At 36.7% G+C, this 13,262-nt stretch overlaps 1 protein-coding gene across 2 annotated transcripts in view; it reads left to right on the top strand.

Annotated features, from left to right (window-relative positions):
- The window catches only part of ddx1 (DEAD (Asp-Glu-Ala-Asp) box helicase 1), a 39,031-nt gene extending 26,016 nt beyond the window's left edge, over positions 1-13,015 (top strand). For both annotated transcript variants that reach the window (XM_043677525.1, XM_043677516.1), the window contains 10 exons: positions 153-338; positions 667-718; positions 2,653-2,799; positions 2,879-2,970; positions 6,094-6,166; positions 6,244-6,316; positions 6,418-6,460; positions 7,169-7,264; positions 10,025-10,145; positions 12,665-13,015. In XM_043677525.1, the coding sequence (XP_043533460.1) occupies positions 153-338; positions 667-718; positions 2,653-2,799; positions 2,879-2,970; positions 6,094-6,166; positions 6,244-6,316; positions 6,418-6,460; positions 7,169-7,264; positions 10,025-10,145; positions 12,665-12,795 (1,014 nt within the window). In that variant the 3' untranslated portion in view covers positions 12,796-13,015. The remainder of the gene's footprint in view (positions 1-152; positions 339-666; positions 719-2,652; positions 2,800-2,878; positions 2,971-6,093; positions 6,167-6,243; positions 6,317-6,417; positions 6,461-7,168; positions 7,265-10,024; positions 10,146-12,664) is intronic.
- The last annotated feature ends 247 nt before the right edge of the window (positions 13,016-13,262 follow it).

The following is a 13,262-nucleotide window of genomic DNA, read 5'->3' as shown; positions in this document are numbered from 1 at the left end:
ACGTCTAACAACATGAGTGCAAATCAATGGAAAACAATAATTTTTCTGAAATTGAAATGCTGACTTCACCCGTTGTATCTTTAAATGTATGATTCCTCCACTCGAGGTAGTAAAATGGCCTGAAATGATTTTGTTTACTCTGCTTTGTTTAGGTCATTGTTTGCTCTGCCACACTGCATTCATTTGATGTTAAGAAGTTGTCAGAGAAGATAATGCATTTCCCAACCTGGGTAGATCTTAAAGGAGAAGATTCTGTTCCTGAGACCGTACATCATGTTGTTCTAAAAGTTAATCCAAAAACTGATCGTCATTGGGAGAAACTTCAAAGGCATATCCGGGTAAAGAGGGTTGGACTGTTTTCATTAGCAATTTAGCAATTACTAGCAATCTTGGACCCAGTGCCTAAACAAAGGGAACATGCTAATCCTGTGTTAATGTTTGTGGAACCTTTCTTATCAAGGTACTGCATATTCTGTTCTCCCGCTTTCACCCTCGCCCCAACAAAAATTACAATTCTGAAAATTTGTTGAATTAAGCTTCAGAACTAATTTCAAAGTAATCTTGATGTGCTTTAATTTACTTTTGTTGCTATGACAAGAAAATATTACTCCTAATATGCATTGAACCAATTGATAATCAGAATATATAACTGTTTTGCTTCCTTAGACAGATGAAGTCCATGCAAAAGATAACACAAGACCTGGCGCCAATAGTTCAGGTCAGTGCCTTTACATTATATGTCATACTTGCCAGCTTTCCTTCTTAGATTACTAAATACTAATGTACGCAATCTTTTTAAATGAAAATTATTGGTATTGAATTCTAAAAGCTTTTCTTATTGAACATGTAGCACGTAATCTTAATTGAATTTCCTATGTATCATCTAAATATTCATAGTTCCCTCCTGAAAAATCAAAACTGCATTTCCAGCTGATGAAAACTGTACATACCATTGCAGTGTAATTCATCACTTTTTCGTGAGCTTTGCTGTTCAAGGTCCTCAAATGTGCCACCTTCTGGTATTCCCTTTAGTTTTAATTTGTACTTTGGTTTTCTGACTGTCTTCTCGGAAGAGATGGGAAAGAGGAGTAAATTGAGTCTGTTTCATCCAAATTTTCATTAATTTTTAAAAATCCTATTCTTTTAGTCATCCTGTTATTACACTTTTGGGGAACAATTGGTACTTAAACCTTTATCGTCTTGGTCCAGGGGTAGGGACTACCACTGCACCACAAGAGGACCCTCTGTGTTTCATCTAACAGTAAAAGTTTTAACCTACTTTTCCTAATCACCCTGTTCAGAGATGCCATTACACACATCTGGAGCAGATGGGACTTTAACACAGGCCTCTTGCTGCAGAGGTAGAGATTCTACTGTTGAGCGACAAGAGGGCCCTCTGCTTTACCTGTGATGTTTACAGATGGTGGTCAATCTCAATCTACCTTGTTCTATTGCGGAAAGAATGATGCGAACTCTGCAGAATTCTGAACTGGATATTGAAAGTAATCAAGGATAATAGCAGTGATTCTTTGTCTTGGACAAGAATGTGCAGCTCAACATCTTTGCCCAGGAAGGGAGCAAAGCTATTTTGTGCAGCTATTTCATCTTATTTACATTGTGGACAAACATCAAGCTGAAATTCTTGAACCTCCTGTATCTATATAGGTGTGAATGAGTAGCCACAAAACATTCTTTTAAAACCTGTTAGCTTCTCCAGAGAGAGTGATGACATTTTAAAAGAAATTCAAACTTCCAGTTAATTACTGAAAGCATTCCTCAAGATTTCATGTATTAAGACATATTACTAGTCTAACCAACAAACGTACTTCAAAGGTATAGTTGTACTGTCCTTTACATACTCAATTTTCCCCTGATTCAACCAAAGTGATTCTTAGTTCTCGTGGGTTCATTCCTGTTCTGTTCTTTACCTAATAGCTTGAAATCTTTGAACTGTCTTTTACAATGAGATATCTCAAGTTAATCAACAATTCCTGGCTCGTTAATTCCCCATAAATTTGATCTTTCACACCTGAGCAAGAGCTCCCGCACAGTGATCCACAGAAACCTTTTTAATTTCAGCTGCTCACGTCCCAGATCCATGCAGACTCAAAATACTCTATAATGTTTGATGATATTCCAGGAAAGTCTGAGGTCAGTTTTTTTTTTACAATGGCCTCTTCTGTACCCTTTTATTATAGCACCATGAATCACAAGGGCCTTATAAATGGAAATACTAATTAGCTACATGCAGGGCTAAAGTCTTTCACCCAAATGGAAAGTTTGAAGTCAAACTGTTTGCTGTCTGGCCCCCTTTCTAATCTTGACGTCCAAATTCCAATAGCTAATTTACTACTTTGTACATTTTTCGAGTAATACTTATTAATCTGCAAATTCTCTTTCCTTCACATTACAGTTTAAGTTAAAAGCTTTATCCTATGAATTCAAATGGTACATTAGCAGCAAGAAACATTGTACTGAATTTAATTATTGAATATCAGGTTTCCATAGCTTGAAATAGTAAAAGGTTTTTTTAATCATTAATGAACTTGTTAGCACTTGGAATTTCTGAATCGACTGGATTCAGTAGCTTGTATTTTAGAAATATCAGTGTTCTATTTTTAATTCGCGTATTTCCATTTCTAATTTCTCCAGAGATGTGGTCAGAAGCTATTAAAATGCTGAAGGGAGAATATACAGTCCGTGCAATCAAAGAACACAAGATGGACCAAGCAATCATTTTTTGCAGGACTAAGATTGACTGTGATAACATGGAACAGTACTTTATTCAGATGGGAGGAGGTGAGATCGTTTTGATGGCTATTCTTTGGCCATTTATGTTTTGAGGTACCGATTCTTAGATTTTTTTTTATTGTTTCAGGACCAGACAAAAAGGGACATCAATTTTCGTGTGTCTGCTTGCATGGTGATAGAAAACCAAATGAACGAAAGCAAAACCTGGAAAGATTCAAGGTAGTTTTGAAATACTTGTCAACTCATTTTTGAGTTACCAGATAAGGGGGTCTAAGATCAAATCAGAATGTACTGGAGTAATTTATTTGCGGTCTGGCAGCATTTTGTGGCATGAGAAACCGTTCAATATGATTCTTTGGAACTGAAGCAAGCTCAAAGTGAATTTGGATTTTTCAAAAAATATTCAATAACTTACAAAGCAAGTTCATTAGACAAAGTTAGAGTGGGATGGGGATAACATGATTGCACTTAGAGGATTGATTCATCGAAAACTGTCTGACTAAATCATTTTTGCATTGGTGAGCTGTAACTGGTGGGTTGCTCCTTTTGTGCTTGTTTACAATCTGTGTCAATGACTTGGATACATTATTAACAGTCTCATCTAAGTTTAGTAACAATACAAAACTCAGTGGGAAGTGTGACGTTTTCTGCTTTGATAAGGAAATTAAAGCAGAATTTTTTTTTAAAAAGATGCAACGAAATGCTAGAATTCAGTAATCTTGGGTACCTTTGTACAGAAATGATAGGAAGTTAACATGGAGGTACAGCAAACAGGTAGGAATGCAAATCCTATATTAGCCTTTATAGTGAAGGGATTGGTGTATGAAAGCAAATACATTTTATTTATAGCTTTATGCAAGATTAAAGGCTGCATAAGGGTGTAGAGATCATAATGGACACAGTACTCCAAGAGAGTACTTGCCTTTTAAAGGGTGCGCAACAAAGATTCACTGGACTGATTCAAGTATTGAAGTACATAAGAGTATGAGAAGCTGTGTAAGCTAAGCTCATGTTCCTTTTAGCAAAGCTAAGCTCATGTTCCTTTTAGCAAAGCTAAGCTAATGTTCCTTTTAGCATAAAGGAATTATGGTCTGTTGTCTTGAAATAGTCATGATCCCAGCTGATAACATTGGTAAAGTTATATTCCAGAGTGAAATCTGACTTGGTAGATCATGAATTTTATTTCCTTTTCTATTGACAATGGAAATCAGTCCCTGAATATATTCATTTGCTAACCTACTTTTAGCAAAAGAACATTGACGTCCCTCCCTGCAGCACGTGAAACAAACTTTTAATTCGGTTTGCTTACTGTTTAACACAAGTTCCTTAGATTCATGTTTTCAAGAGCCTGGATGTTTTCTGTCTCTGACACCCCCACAATCTTCTGCTTTGGGAACTATCTTCTTACTGGCCTCTCAGCATTACCAGCCCTGAATGTTTTGAGACTGCTGACAACAGCACTTCTGCTGTAATGAGTCTCTCGCCTTTTCTCTGTGTGGCCACAAAACTCAAGTCCTCAAATGTGTAAGCAGTTATCTACCCAGCTGGCTAGTTGGTAATTTATTTGAAATCTCATAACTACCTATAAATTCCGATCTTCAGAGCTTTGAGTCATTGGACTCAAAACATGAATTGTTTCTGTCTCTACAGAAACGGCCAGGCATGAGTTTGTCTAGTAGTATCTTTCTATTTCAGGATGTTTTCCTTGTCTGGTGAATCCAGAATTTGGGGCTCAGTTTGAAAATAAAGGGTCATCCACTTAGGACAGAGATAAGGAGAAATTTATTCATTCAGTGGGTTGTAGATCTTTGAGCATCCTCTTGCTTTGAGTAACTCGTTGAGTATGTATGCAAGACAATCCAATAGATTTTGCAATGCAAAGGGAACCAAGTTGTGCAGGAAGGAAAGGAAAGGTGAGATACAAAATCATTTGTGAATCTATCGAAGAGCAGAATCGGCTTGAAGGGATGAATGGTCTGATTATGCTGCTATTTTATTATGTAATTGTCAATTTAACGTCTAATTGGCGAGCAACTGCTGCACGTTACTTTGCTAACTTCAGCTCCTGGTGTCTGACTATTTGCATTATATATGTGATGATTTATATTAAATCAGTTTAGTTCAAGAATAGGTTTATATTCCTTGATGTATTACTGTTTTTATTAATTTTAAAATTTTGAGATCTTCAGAAATGTATTCACCAATATAATGCTTAAAGATCAAATATTAAATATAAACATCTCCACCAATTCAAAGAATAAAAATGCCAATATAAAAGCTGTGAGTAGATGATACAACAACATTTCTTTTTAAATTCAGGGAAGATTTATGGCTTCTTCAGCAGCAAAATAACATGACTGCTGGAGATACTCAGTCAGTTTGTCAGCATGTTTTCCCTGCCTCTCTTCCTGATGAAGGGCTTTTGCCCGAAATGTCGAATTTTTTTTTTTCCCCTGCTTCTCGGATGCTGCCTGACCTGCTGTGCTTTTCCAGCACCACTCTAATCTAGACTCTGGTTTCCAGCATCTGCAGTCCTTGTTTTTACCTTTGTTCCATTATCGTCAGTCCTATTTAGACCAATCTAAAAATGTGAAATTGTAGAGAGAAAGAGAGAATTTGTTTTGTTTTAGAGACATTTGAAACTGGATTTGGTAGCTTTTTAGTTCTTCTGAACAAAGCAGGCAACACTTGTATTGTTTAGCATTGAGCATTAAGCAACTAATCTAAAATTGAGATCTGAAGACCTAATTCTTTGTGAGGATAATTCAATTTTTACAGAATTTGGCCAGTTATTGAACCACAAATTCAGCTAAATTAGAAAAACTTCAAGGTGCTATATTCTCTTACATGTTTTTATTTGAAGTTACACATTTATTTCAGTGAAAATGAATAATGTTAAATAATGTTAGTGACTAACGTTGGATCAAATAATTGCTCAAATAATTATAAACAGGAATGGGCATTTTATATTTAGCTGGATGTGACTTAATTCTTTTTTTTCTCGCTGTAAAGGGTAAGTAAATTTCATGACCAGCATTTCTTGTTAAACTGGTCTTTTAGATTTGACATTTTTTCACTATAATCTTGTAACATCATGCGTAGTCTTTTAAATTTTAATGACATTAGTTGGTGATAATTCAGCTCACCCAATAATTGTCATTATTCATTTGAACTGATGATGAGTCTGTCTTTTGCCACCTCCAATTACTGAGTGGGATGGAGTCTATAGATAGAAATCAAAGGTGCTACACAATGTGTGATAAAGGACAAAAATGTTTTTGGCATGATTAAACATTAGAGGTCAAATACAAAGATTTGATGCTTGGTTTTTGTTTTGGGAAGAGAGCAGATGTAAGACACCTGATCTGCACTGATGTTGCTGCCAGAGGTATTGACATTCATGGAATTCCTTTTGGTAAGTATGGTATTCATTAGTGTGTTGCTGTTTATTAATTTAATTCAGTACTGATTTATTTTTGCTTTTAAAAACAGTAATTAATGTGACTCTTCCCGATGAAAAACAAAACTATGTTCATAGGATTGGTAGAGTGGGCAGAGCTGACCGGTAAGATACAAAGTTTGCATTCATTCTATATGTACACTTTTTAACATATTGCTTTTTATTGTATGTTTGCAAAATAACAAATGGCAATAATATTTTTTCAGGATGGGTCTAGCCGTTTCCTTGGTGGCAACTGAGAAAGAGAAGGTAATCCTTTTGTGTTAATTCTACTATAATAAAAAATTGTTTTGTTATTTTTTAAACTATTCAGTATCATAACAACCACAACCTGTGAGTGCTTTAATCTAAATTGCTGCTAATTTAGCTGGAGCTGTTTGTAATTGTTGTCAGTTAGTGTTTGTTTTTAAATATATTGATCTGATGGGTAAATTGTCACACACACTCATTTGAAGTGCAAATCAGATGATTTGTATCCGTATGGAACATACATAATTTAGAAATGTTTAAGGACCATTGATGTTGATTTGTTGCTATCTGATCACTAAATTAATGTTTCCAGTAGTTGACTTGTCGTATTGTTACATAGCACGGAAACAGATCCTCAATCCGACTTGTCCTCACCGACCAGATATCCTAAATTAATCCAGTCCCGTTTGCCAGCATTTGTCCCATATCCCTCAATTCTTCCTATTTGTATACGCACCCGGATACCTTTTTTAAATGTTGTAAATACACCCATCTCCACCACCATCTCTGGCAACACACGCCATTACACTCACCACCCTCTGTGTGAAAAGGTTGCCCCTCTGTTCCCTTTTAATTCTTTCCCCTCTCCCTATAAATCAGTGCCCTCTAGTTTTGGACTCCCCTACTGTGGGGGAAAAAGATCATGGCTGTTCAGAGATTACTATTAGGAATGATCTAATAAGAAAATCTTATTGTCATCATTTCTAGGTTTGGTACCATGTATGTCCAAATCGTGGAAGAGGTTGCTATAACACCAGACTTAAGGATCAGGGTGGGTGCACCATATGGTACAATGAACTGCAGGTATGTTAACCTCTACACCTAAATAGTAATGATCACAGCTATTCATGACGTTAGTTTGTGCGATTTTAAAAATGTAAACCCTTTCTCCTACTGTAATAGCTCACCAATATACTTGGGCATTGTTCAGTCACTGAGTTTCAGCCTAACTTCAGAATAACTGTTGAATATGGCTGAAATTTGAACTGGTCCTCAAACCTATATTAGTAAGGAATGTATGCTTGTTTTGGTTCAAGGATATGCTTAGCAAACATACATATGATGTTGGCCAATATGTTAGCATGTTTAAAGGTTTGGCTTTCAAATAGGGAACAGAAGAGATGAATGAGAGCATTTTCAAGTTCGCCTGTAACTAGAGGCTTCCCACAAAGAAAACTCTTCCTCCAACCGTCGTGTTGTTGTGGTCTGGCGATGGAGGAGTCCAAAGACCTGCATATGTTGTGGTCTGGCGATGGAGGAATCCAAAGACCTGCATATGTTGTGGTCTGGCGATGGAGGAGTCCAAAGACCTGCATATGTTGTGGTCTGGCGATGGAGTCCAAAGACCTGCATGTCTTTGGACTCCTCCATCGCCATACCACAACAACACGACGGTTGGAGGAAGAGCGCCTCATCTTCTGCCTAGGAACCCTCCAACCACAAGGGATGAACTCGGATTTCACCAGTTTCCTCATTTCCCCTCCCCCACCTTGTCTCAGTCAAATCCATCGAACTCAGCACCGCCTTCCTAACTTGCAATCTTCTTCCTGACCTCTCCGCCCCCACCCCACTCTGACCTATCACCCTCACCTTGACCTCTTTCCACCTATCGCATTTCCGACGCCCCTTCCCCAAGTCCCTCCTCCCTACCTTTTATCTTAGCCTGCTTGACAAACGTTCCTCATTCCTGAAGAAGGGCTTATGCCCGAAACGTCGATTCCCCTGTTCCCTGGATGCTGCCTGACCTGCGCTTTTCCAGCAACACATTTTCAGCTCTGATCTCCAGCATCTGCAGACCTCACTTTCTCCACCTAAATGTAACATACCTAATCTCAGACTTTGGTGGCCTGTATGTTATGGATTAGTTGATTATAAGAAGTTTCTCTCATAGGGATCAAAATAGTGATATTTGATCTCTTGAAATACAGCAAATAAATAAAGTTAGTAATCGATAGAACTTGAGAAACGTGTTACAACTCGAACACTGCCTTGGATCTTGAACTGACTGTTAATGCCGTGAACTCGTTGTGACATGTGATGTAAGCCCATTACCTTTCCATCCACCCAGCCAGATCAACTCCATCAGAAAAAGTTGGCAGGCACAAATGTCAGCAGCCCAGCCACTGTATGTAAACAAATAACTGTCAAAAGCTCAATTTCCAATAAAACACTGTCCAGAGAATAAAATGATTAGTGTGGGTAGGAATGTGCAATTTGTTTTTTAAGTGTTGAAAATTGGAGGAAGGGAAGGTTGCTATCATTGAAGAGCTCCCCTCTCCTATTACGGGTACCCTCCTTGAGAAGATATCCCAAATTACTAAAACTCCCAGTCTAAGTCTGAAGGCTTCCAGTATCTATCAGGTTTCCTCTGCAGTTCCAACAGCACCTACAATGACGTTCTGGCGCTGTCAGGGCTACAGTGTTTGGGTGCAAGATTACATGAAGGGTAGGGGCAGGAATGCCATAGGAGCTTGTTTAGCTTATTTGCAATGCTTGATGCAGGGTAGATTTCTAACTGGCCAGCCAGCTGGCCACCAACTTGGGATATCATTCACTTTGTCCTTTGCAAAAGAAAACGTTGTCAGAATATGTTATCATACAATCTTCATGTTTAATCCAAGAATGCAGACGAGGATAGGGGTATTTAATTTTATAGTGTTCAATGCATTATTGTGTTATGGCTATCTTTACAGCCATTTAGGTTTAATTGTATAAATAAGCACATGTTGAGGATTTAATTAATAAAATCAGTAATTATTTTCTGACAGATTTAGCTGATTTGTAAATGTCTGGTTAATAGAATGACTCCGCTTTTTGCTTTGTATTTGTGTCAAAATGTGATATTCTAATGAAGCTGTTGAAATGAATGCAAGATTGTTTATGGTGAATTGCATGGTGTGCTGTTTATAAAGATTACATTTGTTATGAGGTATGAACCTGTGATCCAAGAAATTGATTTGGAAACTTGATCTCAACTAAACCATTTCTGACCCTGCTGCTGATGTACATTGTGGTAAAGCTGTGCTAAACATTTTTTAATTTTCTTTCTTCTTTGAAGATGAATGGTCACATCATCAACCACATTCATTTACGATTAGCTGCTTAACAGTGACCAAGAATTTGACTTTGATATTTTGGGCTATATAGCTGAGCTTTGTGCTATTGAGGATAAGTACATTGCAATGTTTCTGGGGAAGGTCATACATCTAATAATCATACATCGTGCAAATGTATTGATGCAAATAGGAACTCATTCAGATTATTTGTTTTAATCAGCCTACTTCTCCCTCCCCAACAGTGTCGTCTGGCACCTCCCCCAAAATAAAAACAAGTAATTTGTTCTCCTAAACGAGTTCCTTCATGAGTTTGGATGCTAAACATTATTCATGCCCAGATTGTCTAGTTTTTAAAAAATAACCAATTGAGAACAAAAATCTTTCTTTTCTGCATAATACAATGGGTAGTATGTCCGCTAGAATGACTTAACATTTATTTATAATTATAAATATTTGAATACATTTAAGTTATCTCGGCAATAAGAAAATATCTGATTTTTTTTCCAAGCTGTTGTCTGACATTGAAGAGCACTTGAATGTCATCATCACTCAAGTTGAGCCTGACCTGAAAATACCAGTGGATGAGTTTGATGGCAAAGTAGTCTATGGAAAGAAAAGAGCAACGGGAGGTGAGTATTTTACAGAGGTAGAACTATGATACATTACATTCATCAGTTTAAAAAAAAATTCATGTTATCTTTGCTTTTCTGTGGGTTGATAAAATCCCAAAAGATGATGATGTTTATCTATCTTGTACTGACAGCATGGAGTCACTGACAACACAGAATGAGGCTATTTAGCCCATTGAATCTTTACCAGCTGCCTATACAACTCTTTTTTTGTATAAAAAGGAGATTTTGATTGATCCAATCCCACTTCTCCTTTTGGCTATTTTTCTCCTACCTACATTTTTCAAAAAAAGACTTCAAGGTTGTTTTCAAGGTTCTTACTAATCTGTTCTTCTATTCTCTTTGCCCTTCCAATTTAGATCTCCTTTATTTTCTATATTTAATTTTTGGCGTTTTGCCACTATACAATTTTTAATGGTCATAAACCTCCTTTTTCTGTTTCATTTAATCACTATCTCCAAAACAATGTTAAATTTGAAGGTATAATGAATGCTTACCCAAACCTGTGAATAAAGTTTGCAGTAAATGTAGACCATTGTATACCAGTGGTATGATCTGTGATATTGGGCATAGTGTTACGTATTTCAGGACTGTAACTACTGCCTTTTATTTGGTTAATACTACTTTTGCATCTCTAATGGGATGTGGCTGTCTCTGGGAAGGACAGCATTTGTTATAAATCCATTTAATTTTTCTTCAACTGAATGGTTTGCCAGACCGTTAATTAAAGTCATCCGTATTGCTGAGGACCGAAAGTCATATGTCGGCCATTCAGGGTGAAGAAGGCATGTTCCTGAAAGGATATTAATAAATCAGATTGGTTTTACAACAATAAGCTGCTATGGTCACTATTACTTTCAAATTCCACTTTTTATTTATTGACATGATAGGAATTAAAATCTGTCGGCCTCTGGACTTCTAATCCAGTGGTGCTGACCACTGTGTTGTCATCTCCATGTCACCATCATTTGAGTGAATAATAGTTGAATAGTTAATCCAAAAAATGTCGTCTTGTAAAAATAATTCTTTCTCCCTTCTTTCAATCTTCCTCATCTTCACACCATACCATTTTGGAAATTAGATAATTTATGCATGAAAGTGTCCTAGATCACCTATTCCTAAAGGTAATCATAATTAACTAAGTCAGTACAACACTAAATGAATTGCAACTTTATTTTGCTGTCACAAATAACAAAGTCCAGCGTATTTTAGGAAGTTTCCATTTTGTGGAAACAGACAGCCGCATGAGCGTGAAATGAATGCCAGAAGTCCTGCCTACTGAGCAATTCTTTTTAAATCCCCTTTTCCTGAACTTTGGAAATTATCTTGTCTTGATGAGTCTTGCAAGCACATCTTCCTTGTTAAATTACCAGCAAGAGGTTTAAAGACAATGCTGTAACATTAAATGAATCTACCTTATTTTTATAGTGTTCACAAATTCCCAAGGATAAGCTTGTTTAAAATAAAGTACTTAGTTATATCTAACTATACCAGAAGATCTTTAAAGAATTAACATCAGTTTGAGTACCATGCTGTTTTTAATTTGCTTCATTAACTTCAAGTTCATGGTACTTTCTGTTCCTTTTTATTCTGAAATGGGTTTGCCCAGGTTATTGTTGCATAAGCCCTCAGCTCTCATTGAATTATTTTTAAGGTTCTTGGGAACACACTTTATACATACAACATACAAGGCCATTTGGCCATCCTCTCTGTGCTGATACTTTGAACGAACTATCAATCTGGAGTTAAGAATCTAATTGCAAAACCATTATTGATTGTCAGAAAAACCCAAATGTTTGATGATAACCTTTTTGGAAGGAAACTGCCATCCTTATCTGGTCAGATTTACATGTGACTCCAGACCCACACAATGTAGTTGACTTTTAACTGTCCTGTGGACAGTTAGGGATAGGCAATAAATGCTGGCCTAGCCAGTGATGTCGTCATCCCTGTGAACAAATATTTTTAAAAATTTAAATAAAGTTCCAATTCCCTATACGTCCCCATAACCTGCAAACGTTTCATTGGCTGGACTTGAAGTGAAGGGTTAACCTGGAGATTACAATTTGATGCATGTCACATGTTATTTCCAATTATATAAATCTGGGAAGAGGAAGTCAACTTAGCACAAAAGCTATAATGGGGTCAAACCATTTTCAGGAAAGTAAAGGGTACAAGTTCGGTCTGAAGCAAAGTAAAATCACTTCCGTACCAAGAGCTTATACCTACTTTTTTTGTGTTCTCTACTTAGTCTATAATTGGCTATTTCTTGTTGTCAACAAAATTACTTTTTTTTAAAAAATGTACTTAAGGGTTCCATTTCCTTTTGCCAGTCTTCATTTGTGCTAACTGCATTCATTGAATGGTTCCAATTAGATCATAGCAACAGCAATAAGTTTGCCTGGCAGCTTTGGTACTGAATGTGTGTTACAGTAGTTGATGAAACTTAATGAGAAAACACTGACCAAGTAATTCAAGCTTTGTCTTATTTTAACTTTCTCTGCTCTTCCCCTTGGCAGGTGGGCAGTATAGGGGCCACGTTGATGCTTTAGCATCTGCAGTACAAGAATTGGCTGCTCTTGAAAAGGAGGCTCAATCCTCTTTCTTACATTTTGGCTATCTTCCCAATCAACTTTTCAAACCCTTTTGATTGTAGCATGTGCCTCAGGTTGGTGCAACAAAGAAGCAGACAACCTACAATAGAGGTTTAAGCATGTTTATTACTACAAAGTGACATCTCCATTGTTAACATGCTACGATCTTTGTTAACTTGTTAGCTTTTTGATGCTTAAACACATCTGCACAACTTAATTAGATTGTGAACCATCAAGCATTGGAATTGCTGGAGTGATTAAAATAATTAAATCATAGTGATTTGTGTAATTTTTTTTCACGTACTTTTATAAAGCATTATTTTTCCAACTCTTTCAATCACCTCTACAAGGGAAAAGGATCTTAACTGTATTTTTCTTGCCAGCTGGACAAGTTTCATGATTGCCATTAGAGTACTGTATAAAAAAAATTCCAACATCATTGGCTACTTCCATTACAGTTAATAGTTTAATATTCGGCTTGCTTTTAAATCAGCAACTTGCTGTCTTTCGTCTGAGTGGAATT

Source organism: Chiloscyllium plagiosum, chromosome 3 (assembly GCF_004010195.1).
Source record: "Chiloscyllium plagiosum isolate BGI_BamShark_2017 chromosome 3, ASM401019v2, whole genome shotgun sequence".
Lineage (NCBI taxonomy): Eukaryota > Metazoa > Chordata > Chondrichthyes > Orectolobiformes > Hemiscylliidae > Chiloscyllium > Chiloscyllium plagiosum.
The sequence above is the reverse complement of the archived record's forward strand: the minus strand, read 5'-3'. Positions and strand labels throughout refer to the sequence as shown.